This window comes from Lissotriton vulgaris, chromosome 1_1 (genome assembly GCF_964263255.1).
Source record: "Lissotriton vulgaris chromosome 1_1, aLisVul1.2, whole genome shotgun sequence".
In the NCBI taxonomy this organism is placed as follows: domain Eukaryota; kingdom Metazoa; phylum Chordata; class Amphibia; order Caudata; family Salamandridae; genus Lissotriton; species Lissotriton vulgaris.
In genome coordinates, this window is record NC_141685.1 from 1,565,798,201 (window position 1) to 1,565,823,467 (window position 25,267).

The window sequence follows — 25,267 nt, forward strand, 5'->3', positions numbered from 1 at the left end:
AAGGAAACATTCAGATAGGGCTTCTAAATCAGAATTTTGACTTTGGCATTGTTTAAAGTAGTGGAATGAAGTCAGTCATGCATCACTGAATTACCTTTTGGGCAATAGCTGGGTTTTGAGAGAAGCCTGACAAAGTAAGCATGGGTCACTTAATACCCGTGTCTAAAAAAAAACTCCTTTCTAGGCAGTGGTTTGGCATAGTTTACTGGAGCGATAAGTGATCCAGTTTAACATGTATAATTACCCCTGATAGCATAAGTGTAGCACTTGAAGGCCTAGTTTGCGTTTTGGTAACCTCCCACCCCCAGTAGCATAATTTGAAATGTTTGAGGTGCAGACAGTAGTACTAAGCTTAAGTATCACTGTATATGCTACAGTTAATTTGGTTAGGATTGCTGTTGAAACAGTGCATACATTCGACACTACTGCTGCAGGCAGATGTTGAGAAGGTTGGTCTGTTCTTCAGCGCTTCAGGAAACTGGCTAAAGTGGGTATTTTGGACAGAAAACCAGTCCCTCAAGACTGATAAGTGTCCTAGGTATTGAACTGTGAATGCCTTTCAGGAGATAGAAGACAATAACTTTAGGTTGATTTAACCAATTTTAAAAAGCGCATCAAGCCAGAGCATAAGCCACTGTTTAAAATATTAGTGTTAAACAATCCAAACTGAGGGGCTAACAAAAAGATTCCAATCAAAGACACATGTGAAAGTTCCCATCTTAAAAAAACCATCGATGCTAGTGTTATTTTCCTCCTGTGCTGATTTATGTTGAATCCCATTGTTCATGACGAGCTCAGCTCGTCATGAGTGTATGGAGGTGTACACCATGAGCTCGTCATGAGCGTCGGAGTTAAGGGTTGATCACATTACACCCCCCACCCCATTAAAGTCCTTCAGAACCTCAAGTGTGGGAAATATCAGGATGAAATGCAGCTATCAGTTTAGCAAAGTAATTAGGTTACAGGTGAGAGTACCAATACAGCCAAAGAGCTTACCAAAGAGTGCATATTAGATCAGTTTACAAAAACTAGATACAACTAGGGACAATAGCCTTCTGTTCGCAGAAAAATCTGCATTTCATGTGTTGGCAGTCATAGATCACTAAGTGGGGCAAAAAAATACGATAAAGCCAATAGGTCTGGTGTTTACTCCCAGCCTCCTGCCCTTGTCCATGCTGGTTTGGACATGGTTTTTGAATAATAGTTAAAGAAGCAGTTGGGACCAATGTAAAATAAATTGGTTATAAGCAAAAAACACTAGTTTCAAAAAGCACAGATTCTTGGTTAATCCCCAGCACTTGGAACTACTTTGCAAGTGATTTAGTTACTGAGAAAGAGCATAATGTTTCACTTGTGGTGAAGTTAGACAATCGGCTAAAGTGACCTGACCAACTGCCCTATGTTGCATGCTGGAGTGGGTGCCCCATGTTGCATGCTGGAGTGGGTGCAAGAAAAATGAGCGACAGATATGGAAGAGGGCTGGAAGACCGCCCCATATAAATCTGTATTTTAGTAAAAACATGCTTTGGCCAACAGACCTAAAAATTCGCTAAGAAACCACCAAGCCAATCCCACTTCAGACTTAGTTTATAAAAGATACAAAAGCCGCATTGTATAGGTTTTAAATCACACTTTAGTCTGAAAGGTAGCAAGTCTGATTTAAAAAAAGTATATGCTCACCCTGTACAGCCCATAATTTCTGGCCCATCAAAGGAAAAGGGATCAGATTCATCAGGCTCAGACCTCATTTTGTAGGATTTTGTCAAGATTTCATTTGTGAAGAACTCATTTGATTCAAAGTAAAACTCTAGTGTGAAGCTCTGGGGAAAAAAAAAAGGTCTTTAGTCCATACCGTACACATTCTTGCAGACAAATGTAAATGGAATCCTAAACAGCCAATTACTGAAGTAATTGGGTCAGAGGATTCACATGAACCGAACCTTCGCACAAAAAACAACTTCTGCATTTTAGAATTCAGCATTTTCAGAGCACATAAGGAGGGCAATTCCTTCACCCTATTACTGCTTTTGCTGTTATCGGTGGTAAAAAATTAGAACAGATCAGGTTAAAACTTGTTAAAGTAGGGATTCATGAAACTAAATGACATTTCAACTGATGGTTAAGAAACCCTACTTAAAATTTAAACAAAATGGTGTCTCATTCGAGACCCCAAGCCGAGAAGAACTTTAATAAAATCATGCAGTGTCACAAGAGTAAGTATGAACCTCAACTTAGTGTGCCCAAAAAAGTTACACCACTTCCATGTTACCATTAGCATAAGTGCGCAAGAATAAGTCATCAGCACTAAAAAGATATTTTAGCAGCACTCCACTTATTTCATTTTCTAAAGCCTAATGTGAGGGGGGCGAAGAGAAGATGGACATCTCAAGTAGTGAAGTCCATACCATCACCAAGATGCCAGTTCGAAAATATACCCATACAACTTAAATCCGAAGCTTCGTGTACATCACTAGACTGGCATGCCCCAGCAATCACTGGAACCCCAGAGCAAGAGACAAAATGCGCTTCCAATGTGGTTTGCTTACTGGTCCCCATTTCTAATAAATGTCAAGCCCCTGGAGACTGGAGCTGCCAGTCGATAAAGGCTTTTGACAAAATACGCTCCCAGCTGAATAGATCTTCAACAGTTGCAAGGAAATGGTCTCTGGTCCAACCATACACCTAGGATTGGCGATGCTTTACCAGTCAGGAACAGTTGTCCCCCACAGATTAGGCAGTAGGAATAGTCTTAGTGTGTTCAATTATGAATTAGTACAGCAACAAGACGGTTCAAGAAGCACCAGTAAAAAGGAAGTCGATGTAAAAAAATGTTCGACAAAATTACGTTTGAAACCTTGAACTACAAACTTACCATGGGTTGACCAGCGTCTGAGAATTTAACTTTGATATCTTTTAAATGTTTCAAAATGGGTTCATCGTGTTCCTTTAAAATAAAAGAGTAGAAAATTACTGTATAACGTGAGAAGCCAACACCAAGTAAAGTTGACTACTGACAAGAAAGTTTATTTAAATGAAACTCGCTTTACAAAGGAGGACACCCTGGCTATAGCTGTATACTTAAGCAGGTATTCACATTTGAACTGGGCATCCCACAAAATAACTTTCAACTCTAGCTTTTAAAAAACAATGTAGGAATTCTGACCACACATAAAAGGCTGTAGTGAATTGTGCAATTAATGGCTGCAGAAAACACTACAGGAGCACTTTTGCACCTTAATGCTTCAGACACGGTCATGTAGTTAGCAATTTAAGACTTCAAAGCGCGTGCAATAATTAACAGTGCTAGACTAACCGGTCTATTTAACACATACTGATTGCCTACAATTGGCACTACACACCAATGGGAAGATTCAAAATGCAACCTTATACAATTGGTATCAAGTCACATGTTTGCAAGTGTATTAGACAAGAAATCATTTTTCTATCAAGTGGGTGCACTCGTTTATTTTCAGAATAAGCTTAGATTATCTTGGTTCCACTACACTTCCCGGGTGTAAACAGAAGTGTTCTATATCCACCAATATCCACTTCAATCACTCCAATCTAAGTTCAGCGAAGATGTTCTGAAAGTGAAATTAACACTGCAATAGCCCAAATGCCTGTCTGCCAACAGGTAACCCTAAATCCTATTCACCAGGTACTATTAAACTACATCAAGGATTAAAATGTGACAATGGGTCCCCTGTACTAGTCAGAAGCATTAAGAAATCAGACAAACTTCAAACTGAAATGGTAATATTTCCGTGGGTCGGGGTGAATAAAAGTATTACAATCAATAGCTCATTGCCTAATATAGTATTACACACAATAGTCCATTGCAAATCTAGATTTTACTCATGTTGAAAAATAATTTGTGTAATGGCACTACATACCTGAATCATGTCACTTAACAGGTCAACGTTTTTGAACACGGTCAGCCAGAATTCTGGAATACCCTTGGGATCCTCTTTCTCTTCATCTTTCTTTTCCTCTTCAATTTTCGCTTTCTCCTTCATTTCCTCCTTGATGAAATGAATATATTAGCTTCGCTGAACAATGGAACTGTACCACTAGGTTAGGATATTTTTAATATCCAATTGAGAATATTGCATTGAGACCAACTAATAAAGCATGAGAATTCACAGGGACCATTTGATTCACTTGACAAAGGACTAGCTGCGGAGACTGCCCCTTATCCAGTTAGATTTTAAAGTATAGCGTTTATAACATTTGAGAACGCCGCAAAGAAGTTCTCTAGTGAGTAGATTTTTACAATTTACCCAAGGGAGACCGAAGGGCAACTGCGTTACCCCACCTAACGCTGCCCTTTCAGATCTGCCATAGAGGTTAGCTTTGCTGATGCAGGTCACATTGAATTTAACAGCCCTCAGTGGCAATACAGCGCAGGTGTGGCAGGAAGGACCACATTTCCCAGCCTCCCTAAAACCATGCAGGATCAACTGGCAAGCATGCAGAGAATCACCTTTCCACACACAGACGAGAATTGGTAATGGGACTAAAGCCTTTCCTCCTCCCACATACGTGCATGCAATTTAGAAACAGGAGATGCGTGCGCAGACTCACTTTCACGCACATTTGGCTGACAAAAAATCCATAAGGCTTATGATTGACTAATCAGCATACTTATGATTCATTTTATGTATCGAATAAAGTTTTTGATTACAATACGACTAATCAGTGATTACGACAAATTTACAGCCACTTATCACATGAGCCGGATACAGTCATGTGATAGCTACCCTCTTAAACTCCATTCAGCAAAAGCTGCACCAACATGCTGGGTTACATGGAATCAAGATCTAGTTCAAATATTGATGGATTAACTGGATTATGACTGACATTTACAATACATTTTTACTACAGACATACAATTTCCCCGTGCAACCAGGAGTCGATTCATACGTTCATTTTCTGTAATCTATTTGGAGGTGATGGTGATACAACATCGGTGAGTTTAGAAAGGAGTTTTATTTATTGTAATATATGAAAGATTCCTTATTTAATATAAGCAAGAATTGGACTTAGGACTTGGCTATAATGTAGCGAGGATAATAGGATAGGGTATTTCAGTTAAGTTAGAACGATTATTGACCTGATGTATTTGTGTTATTTAGAGGACAAGAAGGTCGTTCTCAGTCAAGAGGATGAGATTAATTTTCTGTGATGTTATTCAGTTATGTTGAAAGGTGACTATGTTCATATCTGAACTAGATCTTGGGTAATGAGGTGTGCACAATGGTGACCCGATGACCTTGGTGACCTAGTTGACTCTTTTACATTCCTCATAAATCACTGGGGTGTACCAGTGTGATCTTTTAGTTCCCCTACCTATCTTTCTATTGCGAAACTTTGGAGTAACAGATTGATACATATTTATCTGAGGTTTACAATACAGCCCTGATGAAGTCATTGGCTAATGTGACAAGCCAGACGAAACACGTGTTGGCTGTAAACTGAATGTATAGAAGTTTGATACATGGAGAATAAAGAAGAATTCTACAATCAAATCTTCAGTTTGTGGACAATAATTTTGGACTCTTAACTTGGATGTGTTGGAGTTTTTGAACCAGGATCTGAGGAATGGACACTTCTTTTGTGACCAGTAACTTTTAGTTACACCATTGGTGTTACAACTGTTGTGCATTTTCATTCACTATTCTATTTTTCCTGTTTACAAGGCTTATTTTGAATTCAGATATATTGGACCACAGGTGAGATCTCCCATTGTGTAATGTTAATCTTCCACACGTGTGCGGCTTTTGAGGGTAGTCCGGTAACCACCCTTTTATCACCTAGCTGCATCATTAAATTGAGAGCTTTTTTTGAATCCCTGGTGATATTGAGCGCCCTTACCTGCGAGGTTACCAGTGGTAATTTGTCTTACATGGAATCAAGTTGGTGTCCGTGGACAATCCCTTGAAGTAAGTAACGATGACAAACTGTTCCAACACTAAAAAAAAACTAAAATCCAATTTTCTGCTTTTGCGGACAGTGAGACAGTCTCCACTCAACCTTATGATGCCTAACCGATACGTAGGCCAATGCACATTCAAACCTTTTACTATTTTCACCAACTGTGTACGTGCAAGTTGGACACTGTTTTAATCTTATTTCGTCCAATTTAATCATTCATCTTATATGCCCTTTCAAAGTATATATGTACTTATTGAATGATTCTTTAACGTGTGCAGGTTTAGCACAAAAATGACTACTTGATGACACAGTAATTATAACATTATTCAATTACATTCCTTCATCTAGTTCAGACCATATTGAGGAAAAGTTTGTGTAGTTGCATGCATGTTTTACTGAATATACACAAATGCGGGTACTCTGCACAATTGTCCGCAGTCCCCCCCCCCCCATGATTCATGCCCAGGCACTTGAGCCACTGGCAACTTGGAACCAACGGGACCCATTAATTTGGGGCATAGAGGCGATAGGAGGGGAGCATCTTCACGCAGATGTTCTTTCGTACATCGCATGTCCCCAGTACTCCATTGTTATGATTATGCAGGCGTTTTGCATTTTTGGGGATCACTCCGGTTATAAGATCAACTGGTTCAAGTCAGTAATATACCCTCTGTCAGGGGAGACCGACTGGCCCAGGACTGTCAGGAGCGGGTTAGACGTTAAGGGGCTATATCACGCGGGACTCATAAGAGTTCTGCTGCAGAAATGGCCACAATATTGGTATTTCCAGCTAGGGCATGCCCTGCACTGCCACCTGATTGAGGACGAGCAGATACCAGAGCGCTCACCTCCAGAGGACCGGATATTGACATGCATTGACAGAGTGCCTCTGATCTATAGGAAATTAAACAATTACCCAGACCTACTGGGTCCCCCAAGGTCAGCATGGGAAGAGAACCTGGGTGAATTAGACGACAATTGTGGAGAGAACAGACAAGTTAACTGGTTGTTAGTAATGAGATCAGTGAACTACCTGCTTGTTGACAGAGGATGGATATATGCACTTGGGTGGATATAGAAATAACTACATTCTTACTACAAGTACTCACTGAAAGTTCTTCCTCTTCATCTGCTTTCCATTCACATTCTTCTTCTGTGGGCTCGTAAACTGCATTGATTATTTCGCTACGCTGAAAGATTAAACTAGTTTAGAGTACAATAACCCATACATAATTACACAGTAATGACTACCTACGTAATATGTAATGGTATGCAATCCCAGAACAAGGATATCAAGACACTGAACAAGCCATGTACCGAGGCAATTTAAAGTACCAGCATGCTTTGCAATGATCCACTTTAAACTGAGCACAATTGAAATGCACCACCAAGCATTTGTGAATGAACCAACTGCAAGGATGTTTATTGCTACGCCTTGAGCTAGTTAATACATTTTAAAGCATGCCAAAGTTAAGTCCTGGAGAAATAACTTCTCTGGACAAGATTAAACTTATTTACATATTTATGCTATTTTGTAGTGCAATGCACAGGATACAAGTGAGCCGTGAGAAACAGGCAAAGAAAATTCATAACTTGCTTTATTAAAATGACAATGCATCCCTAAAAGCACCACACAAATAGGATTGAATAGGAATACACATCAGTCACCTTGTTTAAAATGAGGTACGAGTAGTGGTTACCATTAGCTTAGTTAAGGCAAAGCTATCAACGGTACTTTGGCCACCAGCTATGATGCTACTGAAACTGAACAGTCTAGTTGTAATATGCTGGACTTGGCCTGTAGACCAGGATATTTATTCTAAGTACGGGAAGTTCGTTCTTGGCAATTCAGCCTCTTATAAAAAGGTCTAGACTAGTGGTAGTAACAATGAACTATAGGTAAGCAGAACACTTAAATGTTTAAGTCAGATTGGCTTACAATGTTAGTTAAAAATACCAGAAGCAAATTAAAGTGCAAGTGAATAGTCAAAAATGCCAGAAACCAAATACCTTGTCAAATAAGGGTTGATAAAGAGCAGCATATTTTCGTTCCAACTCGTGAACCTCTTCATAGAATTTAGCTTCGATCTTTGCACATTTCACTTGAAGATTCTTCAGGGCATTTACACGCCTTTTGACTACTTTAGGCAAGCTGAAATTGGTAAACGAGTGTTACATACAAAACCTCTTGCAAATTCTCACTAAACTAGATAGTCCAAAATCATGCAACAACTAAAGACAAAACTGAATGCGCCCCTGTCATGGCTCATGTCTTTTGGGGGGGGGGGGGGGGGGGGGGGGGACGACTCACTTTAGTTCTGAGAAATGCTGGCGTAATAGCACTACAAACACTGGTCGGCACAATCAATACAATGGCCAGAGCTAAGCAACATTGCGCTACTATCTACTTAAGAAAAAAAGCCTCATACCTCGGACCATACTGTAGCAAGTTAATGTCATTCTTAACAAAACCACATTGATCAGTTTGAGATTATAAAACTGATAATCTCATCTGCTTCACAAATCCAACACCTCAAACACTACCAGATGTTCAGCACCCAATTGAAGCTAAATCCAGCCAAGACAGAATTCCGTTATTTTCCAAGAATAAGAGATACAGAAGAAGCCTGCCTCAATTACAAAGACATTGACTGCTTTGAACCCCAACATCACCAAGTGTTGGTCGCTTGGATTTACCCTGGACTTCAACCAAAACATTGCCAACAAGAAAACCTGGTACCTGCTTTCTCCCAAGACCTCATACTCTTGCACCTGGATGGAGGCACTGCCCAGAGGCCACATTGGCACTCATGAGCATCCTACAAGTTTCAGCATGACTCATCCAGGGCCAGAAGAAATTTGATTACATCACCCGGATGTAACTCTTGACTACTTGCCAAGTCAAAAATCTTCAAAATCAGCTGCATCATTTACCAAGTCTTCACGACCACCACCCCTGCTTATTTTGCAGGCAAGCTCGCCAACTCTGGTGGTTCTCACCCCACCCACAGCCAGGAGGACTACTTTTATATGCATTTATCCATATTTTGGGTTTTGTGGAAAAATTAAGCTGAAATTAGTATATTTCAACATTAATTTAAATAGTAAATATGCACTTATGCTTGAATGCCTATTATGTTTCAGTGTTGTAAACCCCCCATAGATAAAACAATGCACTTCTATGAAAATATGCATATTTCAGTATCAACCTTGTGCTTACTTGCTGCGGTTAAAGCCGCTTTACTAAAAATACTCTTTAGCTCCCTTACCTACCAATCCACACAGCTATTGGCCTGGCAGTCATGGCAGACAGTATTTAGAATTACACAAAAAGAAACCCAATTTCCGTTTTTGGCCACATTCAAAAATAAATACAGACAGAACATTTATTTTCTTGTCTGTATTTATCTGTGAAAGTCAGTAAAAACGAAAAACAGGGTGCCTTACTAATAATGCATTTCATGCTTGAAATCACATGCTCGTGGTTGCTGCTTCACTTAAAACCCACGTCACAACCCCAATGCATAATCTTTTTTTTTAACTAGATAAAAAAGCTTTCATAATCTAAAGTGTAGGGTGTATCTAACTGGAAATCAAAACCAAATACTAGACATGTACCTAGTTTACTAGGAAACTGTTATAAATACATCTGCAGAGATTGATTACAGTACATATCTTGCCTTTCTATGTATCCTGTTGACGTGCCTACTAGACCATCCAATCGCTCTTGAAGGGCTGCAAGAATCTGGGGATTTTGCATCATCTGTACAGTCAGCTGACGAGCTGAGGTAAGAAAAGAAATGACTTATTTTGAGTATGTATGCACACAGTTTACATTTATTCCCTCCCTTAAAGAATCACATGCCCATATAGAGCAGCGCTTGCGAGTGTCAAACTGCCAAAGATTTTTAAAGACCAGAATCCCACTTTACTGTTTTAGCATACCTTTGCTGTTTGCATCTTCACCAGTTTCTTCATCTTCTACTTCCTCAACGTCTTCCATGTCTTGTTGGTCAAGCTCAGCCTGCTCTTTGCTAGTGGATAGACATTACTGTGCTTAACTCATGAATTTAAATGAACAGTACCAAAAAGGAATACACATCAGCTGTCAAGTAATCGAGGAACTATTTATTGTCCATGCAGTCAAAAAGCACTTCACAACCTTACCAGCTTGTGCAAACGTAATTCAAAGTGTCACTTAGTATTCTAAATGAATCACTGCTACTGTACACACAAGTGCATTCGATCTCCCTCTACTTTCCAAAAATAGAAATTTCACAAAGGTGTAGGTTGTTACCCTATTTAAATGGGGGCCAGGAGATCATGAGAAACTAGGACCTCATCCAGTACAATCCAATGTGGGATACCTCTACAACCCGTTGATCCAACGATACATAACACTGTCCTAAATCTAGACGCTCACATGTAATTTGAAGCAGCTCCTCCACTATGCAACATTCAAGACTAGTAGCCACTACTTTATAAGCCCAATACAATCTAGAAAAAAACCTAGTTAAAGTTTTAATGACAACATACTTAAAACAGTACAGCCAGCCATTGTCTAATCAAATTGCAAACAAACATTACCCATCACTAAGCAGAAGTTACAAAAGGCTTGTTTTATTCACAATATTCTCCGCGTTCTAGGCTGCAATTGTACAGATACAACAGATCACATCAATGAGGGTACAACAAGAGTTAACAGTAAGTTTATGAAATGGTGAAATTGAATTTATTCATAGCTACACATCTGTAAAACAGTTCAAGTTGTACCAAAACCCCCGGCTGGTAACTACTTGGGATGCAACCAGGCATCTCTGTACTGAAATTGCAATACAATCCGTTAAACTTTCTCCAAAGTTGACCCAAATCATACTAATAACTCCCAAAAGTGTTAAGCGTGTTCTACCAAAAGCACAATTAGAGAAAGTGTACTCACTTGTCTAGGTCTGCCATGTTGATGTTCTTAACACCTAGAAAATGAACAAATCCATTTTAGACCCTTATCGTTTTAGTACTTTTCAAAACCTACGAAATACAGATGCCACAGCTTGTGCTTGAACACAAGCAGCAAAAATTGATAGACGAATGGTTAATGTAAAAAACTACCCCCAGTAGAGATCTGGGCGTAAATCCATTGCTTTTTGCTCACCATGCCACTCCAGTGTGGACCCAGCTAATTTTTTAGAAATGTTTACACCTGCTCAGAAGCACATCCACATGTAAACAGAATTGTATCGAGTACGACTACAGGATGATACCCCCCTGCCAGACACATGACCCCCTGAAACGACAAGATAAGCTACCTCTGAAATTGGAAGGGCCGATATTTAGGCAGGAGCCTTACAACTCATTGATGACCATGGAATGCATGTACAGAAATGCAGGGACACAGGCAACCCTCAAGAAAGCCCCTAGACCCACTAGCTGGACGAGGGCTGAAACAGGTTGCTATAAATAAGGGGTGATTGAGAAAATATTACTCAATTAGAACCATGTACTTGTTTTTACAAATGCCCATGGTATCAGGGTAATAGTCACGTTTTTGGTATACATCGAGGCCTTTTTAGGACAACTGGATCCCTGCTTCATCCAGAAAGATACCTTGTATAAGAACTCCCATTCGTGGTTGAGTCCACCCTGGTGGTACTACCAGAGTATGGATGTGGGCAGTTTAAGCATGTCACTATTTAGTAGGTGAGGTGTCTGCTCTAAAATATTTTGATTTCCTGGTAGGACCTACTGTTTTCACCTGTTGCCCTTGTGTATGGATATTCTTTGGGAGAACACGACTAGGTTGGCCCTCTCCCACTCTGTGAAGGAATCGCTCTAACCAGTACCATAAAAATGTGGAACCACCACGACTGGAATTTGATTAAGATTTGCAGCTCAGTTTTTCAAAGATAGGTATCAACCTAAAGCTAACCACACACCCCACTTCTACAGTGGGACTATTAAGTATATATTAAACAAGACCACCCAGGGAAAAACAAAATTACAAGATGGACGGAATGTTGCACATTCTTTCACCCCCAGTCACAGATCTGGGTTTAATCCATCATTTTGCTCACCACACCACCCCAGTTCAGATATGGCGATATGCAAATCAGTCTTGACCCTGTGCCTCATGGGAACAGTCCAGGCTGAACAGGACCCAGCAAAACAACGATGGATTAAACCCAGATCTGACTGGGGGTGATTGTTTTGCCAATGTGCAACATTACGTCCATCATCTTGTGTGTTTTACTGTTCTCCCTATGTGGAAGGGTATGCCCAGACGTGGGTCCCGTGCTCACTATGCCACTAGAGTCAAGCTATCCTGGCTGATGATGGCTGATAGCCAGAAACCGGTCCTAGGATGCTTAATTCCGGTCCAGGGAAGACATGGCTTGGCAGTTTGGGCTGGACTGCTCCCATGAGGCACAGGGTCAAGACTGATTTGCATCTGGCGATGTCTTAACTAGGGTGGCGGGGTGAGCAAAATAACGATGGATTTAACCCAGATCTGTGACTGGGAGTGAGTGTTTTGCCAATGTGCAACATTCCGTCCATCTTGTGCGTTTCACTTAGTGAAAAAAAGCAATATTTTGCTTATAGTCAGATATTACTATGGTAAAATTCCACATCAAATGAACAGGTTGACCGGCTTAAACACGCAAGCAGCAACACATTATTGCATACTTATTGTAACATCTGCCACGTAATTGCATTATCTACTACAAATTTTGCAGGTCTCCTATAATTTCCAGCTCAAATATTACTAAAAAAATGTACACCTTTTATCAAAGGACAAGTCACTTTCGTTACTCAATACAGGTATTAAACTGGTACAAAGGTGAAATCTGTGCAAAGATCCTGTTAGTGTGTGAAAATTACACCGCAGCATAATACAGTCACCAAGTGTGCAGCATCACTTTAAATTTCCTTGCTAGTTTATTGCCCTGGACTACATTCATGTAGTTGGAACATGACTGCATAACATTTTCCATTTGCTGTATAACAGCTCAAACATGGAGCACACATTCACTTTAGTTACAGCACTATACACATCTACAATGCATGTGGCACACAAGATGTTCTACTGTAAGACATTTAATGCCCATTTAGTGCCTAAAGTAAATAGCAAGCGTGTCTTTGTAAAACTGACAAGACAAATATTCACACGCAAACAATTCATGGTTTACAAGGACAGTTCCTCAGCCATGCTTACCCTAATACACTACAGATAAATGTAAACTGTAGTTTAAAGCCAATCATCAATAGGCCAGGTCCAATACTACACCTTAATGTATGGAATTAAGCCTTCTGTATATATCTGACAATGTAAATAACAGGAAATCTTCTTGGCTGAAGATCAGGGCTACGGAAAAGAAACTCTGTGTCTAACCACCAGCAACCTGAAAGTAGTAACTTAAAGTTTTGGCCATTGTTTACAATATCAAGGATTTAATACAAGCAACGGCTCCACCTTTCTCCTTAGCGTGCTCATGTTAATCATTCAAGACAGCCCAAAAACAAGGTGATCACAGCCATATCAAGTAGATTAAGATGCTCTAAAACTATTCAAGGTGCGCCAAGCTCTCGAAGCAAAAAAAATTAACTTTAAGACCTCCAACCAGCTTGGACAACAGTATTCCAAATAACTGGGTATTGCGCACCTAGTAATTAGTGTATGGAAAAAATGTTTGACTTGCCGTCTTCAAATGAATTAATTTCTTAAACCAGAGACCGAAGGCCCTTATCAGGAAAATGGCTTATTAGCAGCCAATACCCTACTTAATTCAGCCAATTAATGTATTACTAATTAGATAATCAGGTTGAATAGCTCTAGCCAGTCTCGTTGCACTAATAGATTATACCAAACAAATGTTTTGTCTATTGGTTTTAATTACAGCACCATGCTGCAGATGTGCAGTCTCCCTTCCCGTGGAACCCCTAAAAATAAGCACCCATCTTCAACTTGATCCTCTACAAGCACATACTATCAGTTATAAGTTAGCTTGCAAGTGTAGTGTATGAGAATACCCAATAGGATTCAGGAACACAACATGCATACTCCGATTTTTTACAACATTGCCAACGCTCCATATATTTAAAGATAAGGAATATAGGGCATGGGGAATATTGGACTACTGCCCATCGACTACCACAGAATCACCAAACCAAAGGGGAAAACGTGAATGGTATGGAAGCCTGTCACCTAATTAATCACTGAAGTTGATCAGAGCAGCTACATAAAGATACAGAATTATACTTTGTAGAACATTGACTCAGACACCATCAGATGGGGGAAGCAGTGGAGGAGGGGAAGTTCTGAAAAAGTAGGAGATGAAAGACCGGGTTTGAATGCTCGGAGGCAGAAAGGAAACTCTGGGAAATAGAGGAAACTTGCCCAAACCAGATAGTAAACGAAGAATACAGCTCCCTGTTACACAAAATTAAACAAGCTCACCTAGCCCAACAACGAATGATGTGAAGGAAGCGGGAAATAAGTCAGGTGAACTAGCATGGCTCAGCAATCTCAGGACACCGGCAGAATACACATTGGTGAGATTCTAGGCTCTACAAGATGGCCATTGTAAGTGAAGCAATATCAGCAGTAACGGTAAAATACATACAGGAGTTCTACTTTGGAAGGGTACCTGCCCAAGGGTCAGCTTTGCAGGACGTAGTCCATGACTCCATGCAGAAAACTGGTGAAACTAAGCTCTAGGGCTGGAAGCAGACCAGAACTAGCACAAGGTAGACAGTGCTCAGCTACAAAACAAGAAAGCCCCATGCCAGATCGGCCTCCCAAGTGGAATTCATGAAGCAATGTCCTCTAGAATGGAAGGCCCGTTACATAAGCTTTACATGGTAGCCCAGCAGAAAGGTGAACTCCCCAGAGACTTAATGGCGAAGGGGATACCAATACCCAAACCAGGGAAACAGTGGACAAATGGGACTCTTGGACAAATCTCACTTAAATACAGACAAATTCTAGACAAGGCCTTGGCTAATAAGCTATGGAAAGTGATTTAGACTTAGTCCAGCCAGACCAAAATGGGTTTGCACCCCACAAATAGACTAAGTTCACTCTTTACAGGCACGATAAAGCAACAGCAATCTGATGGGGAGAGAGGGGCAGTGCCACCAGTCATTGTCTCCTTGGATGCCCATAAGGCTTTTGACTTTGAATTGCCCTTCAACATACTGCCATTCGACGTAGCCAAATGGATGAAGAACAGCCGCCTAAAACTGAACTCGGACAAGACGGAAGTCCTCATCCTAGGAACATCCACCTCTGCCTGGGACGACTCATGGTGGCCCCCGGCACTAGGCAGCGCACCCATACCAACAGACCATGCTCACACCTTAGGATTCATCCTAGACTCCTCCCTATCCATGACCAAACAAGTCAACGCCGTCTCATCATCATGTTTTAACATCCTACGCATGCTCCGAAAGATCTTCCGATGGATCCCCACCGAAGCTAGGAAAATGGTCACCCAAGCACTTGTCACCAGCCGACTAGACTACGGTAACACCCTCTACACCGGAACCACAGCCAAACTGCAGAAAAGACTTTAACGCATTCAAAACGCCTCCGCCCGACTCATCCTGGACATACCTTGACACAACCACATATCAGAACACCTGAGAGACATGCACTGGCTTCCTATCAGCAAGATAATCGTGTTCCGTCTCCTCACGCACACAAGGCCCTCCACAACCTAGGACCCAGCTACAACAATTGCCTATCCTTCTACACCCCCACCCGCCAACTACGTTCGGCCAACCTAGCCCTCGCCGTGATCCCACGCATCCGAAAAGCCACCATGGGATGAAGATTCTTCTCTTACCTGGCGGCCAAGACCTGGAATTCCCTCCCCTCTCACCTCAGTCTCACCCAGAACCCCCTCTCATTCAGGAAGCAACTCAAGACTTGGTTATTCGATCAGTAACAAACCCCTTTCCCTTAAGCGCCTGAGACCCTCTGGGTGAGTAGCGCGCTATACAAATTTCTGACTTTACTTCCTGCTTGTGATCCTAGGTAAAATGGGCTGTGGGTGCAAGTACTCAGGCTGGCTCTTCCCATGGGGAGCAGGTCAAGACTTGAGCAAAAAAAATAATAAAAGTATTAACCCACATCTCTGTGTTGCTACTGGCATCCTAAGTGGGAAGGGTATGCTCCGGCATGGGTCCCGAGCTTGCTATGCCACTGCACTCAAGTTAGCCAGGCTGATGAGGGGAGATACCCTGAAACTTGTCCCAGAATGCTTATTGTCCAGTAGGCTCCTGGTCTTTTCGCTGGACTGTTCCCACGGGGAGCAGGGTCAAGACTGATTTACAAATGACTGGGGTCCAAACTGAGGTGGCATGGTGAGCGAAACAAGATGGATTTAACCAATGGTTGTAAAGGGAGACATTAATGCCCCACAGAAGATTTAAACTTAAATATACGGGTCTAATAAAAGAAATAACTGACCTCAGACGAAGTATAGCCATGATCTTTTGATCTTGTATTGTAGGATTGAGAGAATGAAAGAGTAGGTCTGACCATGAGGTGAGTGATAAGTGAAGGAAATAACGGATATTGGTGCGACAAGAGGGACGGACCTCTTTCTTTGTGATTATCGAGTAGACCAGTGTCACCTAAGGAGACTTTGGCAAAAACCGAACCTTCAGCTGGGCATCCCTCAGATTTTTTTTTATCAGGTTTCTGCAGTATGTTAGACCAGTTCTCTTCTGAATAATCAAGTGCGAGCCTATGAGACCACCATCTCTGTATTTTCCCGGCTACAGGGTGTGAAAATTTGACTGTTGTGTGTGTTCCAGAAACTGTCCTATCATAAGTATGCAAAGTAGTAAGTTAGTTTAAGATCTAGGCTTTTGGGAGGTTTAAAGGCATAGAGCCCAGGAATTCACACTAATGCTGTAGAAGGAAGGCGAAATGATTGTGAAGTATCTTCTCCCAGGGCAAAAACAAAATAAACCCGACAATTTAACTCATCAGTATTATCTTCGTTCAGTCTATCCACTTGGTGAATGTACTAAAGAGGCCTGCAGAGCATACAATCTATATAAACATGTTTTAAAAACAATTGGAATTGCAAAACATCTAATTTCAACTTCTGAAAGTATCCCAAACTAGTGCTCTAACAAGCTGGCATTTCTTATTGACACTTGGCATGGTATGAAATGAAGCTTTTCTGTAATTCGAAGGTAGTTTTTTGTATGCACAACCAACAATAGCTCATGGTCAAGAAACTGTACTGTGCCTACTTATGTAGTATTGGATAGAGTTTAAGGAACAGAAATAATTTAAGAGTTCAGCTGTATTACAAGATCATGGAGGTATTCTGGTGTTACAGTCAGAACTCAAAGATGCTCTTTTTTTTGGTTGGGTTGGGTTACGATTCGTACTTGATGCCTTAGGGGAAATCATCTCTTGAACCATTTTGAATTGCCATCGAAATTCTAGCTACTGATCAAGGAAACCCTTATTTCTATGTGCCTTGGGGACACTCAAGTAGTATTGTGTTACACCGGCAACTAATTTACCTGACTTGTTAATTAAATCTCTGTAAATCGGTCCCGTTCCTTAAAAATCGATCTATGCCAAAACATTTCAGAAGGGCTGTCTGACTCAGTTTTGACTTACGAATGTTTCCTTCTGGGCTTCCCGAAGTAACTTTAATTTGAGGAATCGTGGATATTTTACCGAAGAGCAACATAGAAAGATCAATGGAGAACACTTACTACTCTAAACCAGATTCTCTGGATGTCAAAACAGAAGTTGAGATTCAAGACAATGCCAGACTTTAGGCCTAAATCATAACCTTTCACATTCCAGGTGCTAGCAAATAAAAAGCAAATCCGGCTTTAAACAATTGAAAAAAGTCTACATTGATATTGCAGCCCTTTTCTTAAAAGCATTGGGATTTCAAAGAGATGTTGTGAATTAAAGTGCCTAGTGAACGGCCTATAGCAATGCAAGCCTCCATTAACACAATGGAAATGTCAATATGGCTGCAGAACCTGGCTGTCTTCACACAGCAAACTGGCAAATCCTCAAGCATTTCTTGGCAGGCCAAAACAGGTTCCGAAAAGTTAAAAAGAAATAAGTCAGGTGTGTGAAGTGGAGCTAGCTTAGTCAGCAAGTCATGATGAACTGACTTTAGCTGGCGATATATGCATTAAGGCATTCATTGAAAATAGACCCAATTCCTCTAGCCCTAGAACCACTCCACATACATTTTTAGAACAGCAAATAGAAAACTGTTAAGGTATGCAGGGACAACATTGTCTGATCATTTTTGATAAAGATGGTAGGTCAACAATGCTAGTCATGAGGATGTTAATAGACATTCATGTTTGCCTTTTGAGAACATTGTTGCACAACAAAACTACTAAGTAACCTTCCGTTTCAGCAACTGGTGATACACGTAAATTACTGCCCAATAATTCAAACTAACATGCCCTTCTCAATGTGACTTGCACCTTTCACCCATGAGACAACCTGTAAGATCGTATTAGTTCGAGCCTTCATTTACCAAACGTCACGCCAAAGAGATCTATGTTGCAAAAGAACTGCAGCACTACCGAACAGTGCGTGCATTTCTTATTCAAGGGCTACTGCGCGTATGCTTCATCTTATTACTAGCATTAGGAAATTGGACACTTCTATCCAGTTAACTAATCCATATTTTCTGAACTAGGACCATGGCCACATATTGAAAATCCCCAGCCGACTTCAAGTTATAACAAGTACGATGCCTACCTCAGCAACACCCGATGATTGCAGTGCATTTTTAGACAATGCCATTACAGAATGCGTTCAGCAACCCACAAGCTAGCGCTTTCAAACTGAAAACGCATTTCATATACATTTGCTAGGGTAAGCAGAACTATTAAAGTTTAAAGAACGAGAGAATCGAACAGTCATCTACGCTACACTACATTAAAACATTAACCACCCAAAAGGTCAAAAACACTTGTGGTTTCTGTAGCCGTTTACGCGCAGATTTGATTTTAATTAACACATGAAAAAAGGTGCGAACAGAAGTTAAGCTCCACGTGATCTTAGAGTACAAAGATGGAACCTATCAAAGTCAATGACTGGAAGTTATGTTGATGCATTCTAGTTGTCCTGCTTTTGCGTCTCATGATTCAAAATGAAGACACTCCTATTACCTTGCTAGAGCAGCTTTACCAGTAATCACAGTCACAGCTGTATACTTTCACTAATTCTGCCCAGTTACCAGAATGAATAACAAGTTTGACCTGAAGACTCGGGTCGACAATTAACGTGACATTACGGACGCGAACACATGGCTAGCCCTGGGCAAAGCTAACAATGTTTATAAGAATAAGTAAAGCTCTTCAAATACCTAAAATGTGTTGGCTACCACGTTGTTTGTGGATGCCTCTGGAAGCCCCCACCACCAAAACTACACTCCATTTCTAGGAGATAGGGCCTTTCACTAAATATATCTTAAACTCCCCAACTGCTTTGCAGCTCAGAGCATTCCATCTGAACTTGCGCTGAATGAGCGGAGTTTGAAAATATTTGCAATATTCTGTTTAATACAGTCATTATGGAAACTTTAAGAGAAATAAACAGCAGAAAAGAGAACCCACAGAGACCAATAAGTTAAAACAAAAGTTATACTTTACACTAAGTCGTTATTTCTAAGCAACCTGGCGAGTACAAGTCGAACTTATCAAGCAATCATTCAAGATAAAAATGTATGTATGTATAAATCTCGAGACAAATCAATGTATGATTACGTTTATTCATACACACGCCACGCATAAAAACCATCATTCAGCACACGACTAACAGAAATTAGGTGGTAAGCATAATTCGTGTCTAGCACTATCCCATCAGTGGCGTTGCAACATTACAGCAGGCATGTGGAGATCACGTGGTAGCGAATTAAAGAGCCAGCGCAGGTTTGTGTACCCGAGCCTGAAGGCTACTTGGCAACACAAGCAAGACCATAACTTATTGATAAAACTGTTGGTGTTGCATTGTCACAGCGTAGGCACCCGATATCACATGGTCAACCTTCGCCACGATGAAACGAAAATAAAAATTAAAAAATCGAGACGAAACTCATCTAAACGTTCCTTCAAATACTTCTAAAGGTACCCTAACTATCTTTACTCCTATCACCACGACCATCCAGCATAATAAACAATATCCAACTGCTAACAGAAAGGTGGGAGTGAGAATCCTGCTTCAACGTACACTATCGATAAAATAAAAGTGCATTTATGTTTATTTAAAAATTACACGATAGAGGGCAAAACCACACTTGATACCGAGAACACACAAAACTGTTGCAATGACTCCAGCTGGCAGAGGAGTCAAGAGCATGAAACTTTGAAAGGCCTACGCCTACTTTGCATCGCGACCTGGAAACAAATGGGCACTACCGACCCTTGCGGCAGAGGAGTCAAACACGTGCAGTGAGGACCCCTCTTTCTGGCAGCGCCCACTCCCGTGGAACTCGCGACACTGGAGGAAAAGGGAAGCAGCAGAGAAGACAAGAATACCCAGCAACAGAGGCCCAGCGCGTAAAGCAAAATAGTCAGTGCCCCTTTGCCGTGACACGAGACCTATCTGCCACCTCTGTACTGATCACTCACCCATCCATCGCCCCCTCGGTCTTATAGCAATTAGACCTTCTGTAACATTACGAGCAACATGACAATATGATGCAGGCAGGCCCACTGCAACCTAACAACTAACACCCCTATTTCCGCCAGGTGCGCGAACAGATGCTACCTGTCAATAGTGTCACTGCTCCAAGTAACGCTAAGGGCGCCCCGCCTGGGGCCTCCGAGGCGTAAAGATGCCATCACACATGGGCTTGCAGTCACGCAACCCCCAGTGGAGATACCTTTCCCTCTGCCTCTAAAGAAAGCCCCTGCCTGAACAAAGTCCCGGACTACCAGGGCCTACTTCTTAACGGCCAGGAAACAGCCTCTTTCCCCCTCCCCACCGGTCAGGCCCAGTGGCGCGGAATTCCACCACCCCGGATGTCGGCTGTACGTGAACAGTTATGGATCAGGGTTAGACGGCGGCGCGCGCTGTCCGACGCCCGCCAGGCCGCCGCTCACGCTCGCCCACTCCCTGCTTACCGGGAAACGGTGGCGGCTGAAGCCGGGCGAGCTGCGCAGTGACTCAGGGCGGCAGCGCGCGAGAGACAAGAGGAGGCGCCCCTCGGATGGCGGCAAAAAAAGGAACGGACGTCCCGCCGCTCACGCTCATATACATGGCGTCATCACGTCGCACCCCGCCTCTGCCGCCAGTCGCCGGGACAACGCGCTCGTGCCCGCCAGAAACTTGCGGACCGCGCGCCTGCCGAAACCTAGTTCCAGCTCTCTCCTAGCTGCTTAGATTGACCAACTGCTACTCTTAGAGCAGGTAGCCGGATATGCAGGAGGCGGGAGTTACTGCATGCTCAAATAGAATAGGCTCTGACAGAGGTCCCTTGTTTAGTTAGCATTTAATAGATAGTAAACTAAGGAAACACTTTGATCTTCTAGCGAGAAGACGTGATTATGTCATGGCCTTCCCACATATAGAATTTTATGTCAAAGGCCCGGAGGCCAACATTATGCATATCCCTTTTATTACTTTCCTTTAATCTCTAATATTAGCCTCCGTGCCTTTTTTAATAAAATCATGATTTTCTTTACATTAAAACTGTGGAAAATATGCATTTCATGCGAGCACTTGATCCTGCAGAAGAGTTAGAATACTTTTAATTTAATCTCACACTTCTGCTCAGGGCACAGGTCCTTAAAAAATAGTGGGGGGGGGGACTAAACAGGTTAGGCAGTATGCAAGTGAAATCATGACGCGTGCCATCACAGCAAATGATGTCACGACGCGCAACATCGGAGAAAGTGACCTCACTGGAAGTGACATCAGATATTAAGACCTCACACATCTGTTTATCTGGGATATCATGAATATATTTAAGGGCATTATGAGATTTAACAAATTATATTTGGTGTCAGGGTTGTGCCAAAAAAGTGGCGCAATCCTGAAGCAAAATCTGGGCCTCAACTAATACATTTATTTTTTTCAACCCTTCTACAAAGAAATTGGCAACGAGGAGAAGCATGGCAGTATACCTGTTCTGCTTAATTGGCTGAAAAGTATGCATCTTAAAATATTTTATGGAGTTAAGGCACCTGCTGCAGAGGTGCCCAGTAAATCTCAGGAAATAATAATAATGGTGAGATAACTCCGGAGGTTAATGCATTGTGTTTTGTGAAGTCTCACATTTGAATCAAAGTAGTAAAGAAGGTTAATGTGTCCTGCAAAGCAATTCATGTGACATGTGAAGTAATTGGGAGACCAAGTCTTGAAGTAGAAGTAGTTTAATCTCAAGGAGAAATAGAATATAGAACACATAAGAAACATAACAATTCAAATGATGTAACCTAAAAGGGATACTACAACATGCAGATGACAGATTCTTATATTATGTAGATAAGTAAATGGGTTACTGCTTTGAACACAGAGATCCCTTGTTACCTGCAGTATATACATTTGAATCCTTGTAATATAGCATAGTGAGTTACGAAGGACATGTGGCACCTAAACCTTAACAACCTGTCTCATGTATCCCATCTTGTACATTGATTTACACATGTACATTATTTATTGACAATGTATAATGTGTGTGTTACGTAAAGAGCTCTGACACCCTGCATTGGGCTGCGTAGCGCTATAAAATAAATCAAATAGTGGCATTGACATTTATGTAATTGAGTTATTTGTGAAAATACTGGGACAGAATAATACAGTTGACATTCTTATAGTGCATGCATCTCTTATATACAGGGACTGGCAAAAGCATGCGTCTCTTAAGTACCTGTGAAAAGATAACAACATGTGTGCCTTTGTTTCCCCTCTGCGGCATTTACATTTAAGTGTGAGGTTCCAGGCAACTCCAGTAAAGATCCTCTAGCCCTAGAACCACTCCACATACATTTTTAGAACAGCAAATAGAAAACTGTTAAGGTATGCAGGGACAACATTGTCTGATCATTTTTGATAAAGATGGTAGGTCAACAATGCTAGTCATGAGGATGTTAATAGACATTCATGTTTGCCTTTTGAGAACATTGTTGCACAACAAAACTACTAAGTAACCTTCCGTTTCAGCAACTGGTGATACACGTAAATTACTGCCCAATAATTCAAACTAACATGCCCTTCTCAATGTGACTTGCACCTTTCACCCATGAGACAACCTGTAAGATCGTATTAGTTCGAGCCTTCATTTACCAAACGTCACGCCAAAGAGATCTATGTTGCAAAAGAACTGCAGCACTACCGAACAGTGCGTGCATTTCTTATTCAAGGGCTACTGCGCGTATGCTTCATCTTATTACTAGCATTAGGAAATTGGACACTTCTATCCAGTTAACTAATCCATATTTTCTGAACTAGGACCATGGCCACATATTGAAAATCCCCAGCCGACTTCAAGTTATAACAAGTACGATGCCTACCTCAGCAACACCCGATGATTGCAGTGCATTTTTAGACAATGCCATTACAGAATGCGTTCAGCAACCCACAAGCTAGCGCTTTCAAACTGAAAACGCATTTCATATACATTTGCTAGGGTAAGCAGAACTATTAAAGTTTAAAGAACGAGAGAATCGAACAGTCATCTACGCTACACTACATTAAAACATTAACCACCCAAAAGGTCAAAAACACTTGTGGTTTCTGTAGCCGTTTACGCGCAGATTTGATTTTAATTAACACATGAAAAAAGGTGCGAACAGAAGTTAAGCTCCACGTGATCTTAGAGTACAAAGATGGAACCTATCAAAGTCAATGACTGGAAGTTATGTTGATGCATTCTAGTTGTCCTGCTTTTGCGTCTCATGATTCAAAATGAAGACACTCCTATTACCTTGCTAGAGCAGCTTTACCAGTAATCACAGTCACAGCTGTATACTTTCACTAATTCTGCCCAGTTACCAGAATGAATAACAAGTTTGACCTGAAGACTCGGGTCGACAATTAACGTGACATTACGGACGCGAACACATGGCTAGCCCTGGGCAAAGCTAACAATGTTTATAAGAATAAGTAAAGCTCTTCAAATACCTAAAATGTGTTGGCTACCACGTTATTTGTGGATGCCTCTGGAAGCCCCCACCACCAAAACTACACTCCATTTCTAGGAGATAGGGCCTTTCACTAAATATATCTTAAACTCCCCAACTGCTTTGCAGCTCAGAGCATTCCATCTGAACTTGCGCTGAATGAGCGGAGTTTGAAAATATTTGCAATATTCTGTTTAATACAGTCATTATGGAAACTTTAAGAGAAATAAACAGCAGAAAAGAGAACCCACAGAGACCAATAAGTTAAAACAAAAGTTATACTTTACACTAAGTCGTTATTTCTAAGCAACCTGGCGAGTACAAGTCGAACTTATCAAGCAATCATTCAAGATAAAAATGTATGTATGTATAAATCTCGAGACAAATCAATGTATGATTACGTTTATTCATACACACGCCACGCATAAAAACCATCATTCAGCACACGACTAACAGAAATTAGGTGGTAAGCATAATTCGTGTCTAGCACTATCCCATCAGTGGCGTTGCAACATTACAGCAGGCATGTGGAGATCACGTGGTAGCGAATTAAAGAGCCAGCGCAGGTTTGTGTACCCGAGCCTGAAGGCTACTTGGCAACACAAGCAAGACCATAACTTATTGATAAAACTGTTGGTGTTGCATTGTCACAGCGTAGGCACCCGATATCACATGGTCAACCTTCGCCACATCGGAGAAAGTGACCTCACTGGAAGTGACATCAGATATTAAGACCTCACACATCTGTTTATCTGGGATATCATGAATATATTTAAGGGCATTATGAGATTTAACAAATTATATTTGGTGTCAGGGTTGTGCCAAAAAAGTGGCGCAATCCTGAAGCAAAATCTGGGCCTCAACTAATACATTTATTTTTTTCAACCCTTCTACAAAGAAATTGGCAACGAGGAGAAGCATGGCAGTATACCTGTTCTGCTTAATTGGCTGAAAAGTATGCATCTTAAAATATTTTATGGAGTTAAGGCACCTGCTGCAGAGGTGCCCAGTAAATCTCAGGAAATAATAATAATGGTGAGATAACTCCGGAGGTTAATGCATTGTGTTTTGTGAAGTCTCACATTTGAATCAAAGTAGTAAAGAAGGTTAATGTGTCCTGCAAAGCAATTCATGTGACATGTGAAGTAATTGGGAGACCAAGTCTTGAAGTAGAAGTAGTTTAATCTCAAGGAGAAATAGA

At 41.2% G+C, this 25,267-nt stretch overlaps 1 protein-coding gene across 8 annotated transcripts in view; it reads right to left on the bottom strand.

The window, feature by feature from the left end:
• NAP1L1 (nucleosome assembly protein 1 like 1) overlaps positions 1-21,280 on the bottom strand; it is a 47,997-nt gene extending 26,717 nt beyond the window's left edge. For 3 of the 8 annotated variants that reach the window (XR_015295279.1, XM_086918060.1, XM_086918058.1), the window contains exons 1-9: positions 21,067-21,200; positions 10,874-10,907; positions 9,880-9,968; positions 9,615-9,717; positions 7,945-8,086; positions 7,044-7,124; positions 3,894-4,019; positions 2,873-2,944; positions 1,681-1,820 (exon numbers count right to left, since the gene is read on the bottom strand). Coding sequence is in view for 6 of the 8 variants with exons in the window: in XM_086918060.1 (XP_086774186.1) it covers positions 1,681-1,820; positions 2,873-2,944; positions 3,894-4,019; positions 7,044-7,124; positions 7,945-8,086; positions 9,615-9,717; positions 9,880-9,968; positions 10,874-10,890 (770 nt within the window). In the remaining 2 variants the exon portion in view is untranslated. Of the gene's footprint in view, positions 1-1,680; positions 1,821-2,872; positions 2,945-3,893; positions 4,023-7,043; positions 7,125-7,944; positions 8,087-9,614; positions 9,718-9,879; positions 9,969-10,873; positions 10,908-21,066 lie in introns of all 8 variants that reach the window. The other 5 variants (XR_015295278.1, XM_086918055.1, XM_086918051.1 and 2 more) reach the window with 4 other exon arrangements.
• Positions 21,281-25,267: the final 3,987 nt, after the last annotated feature.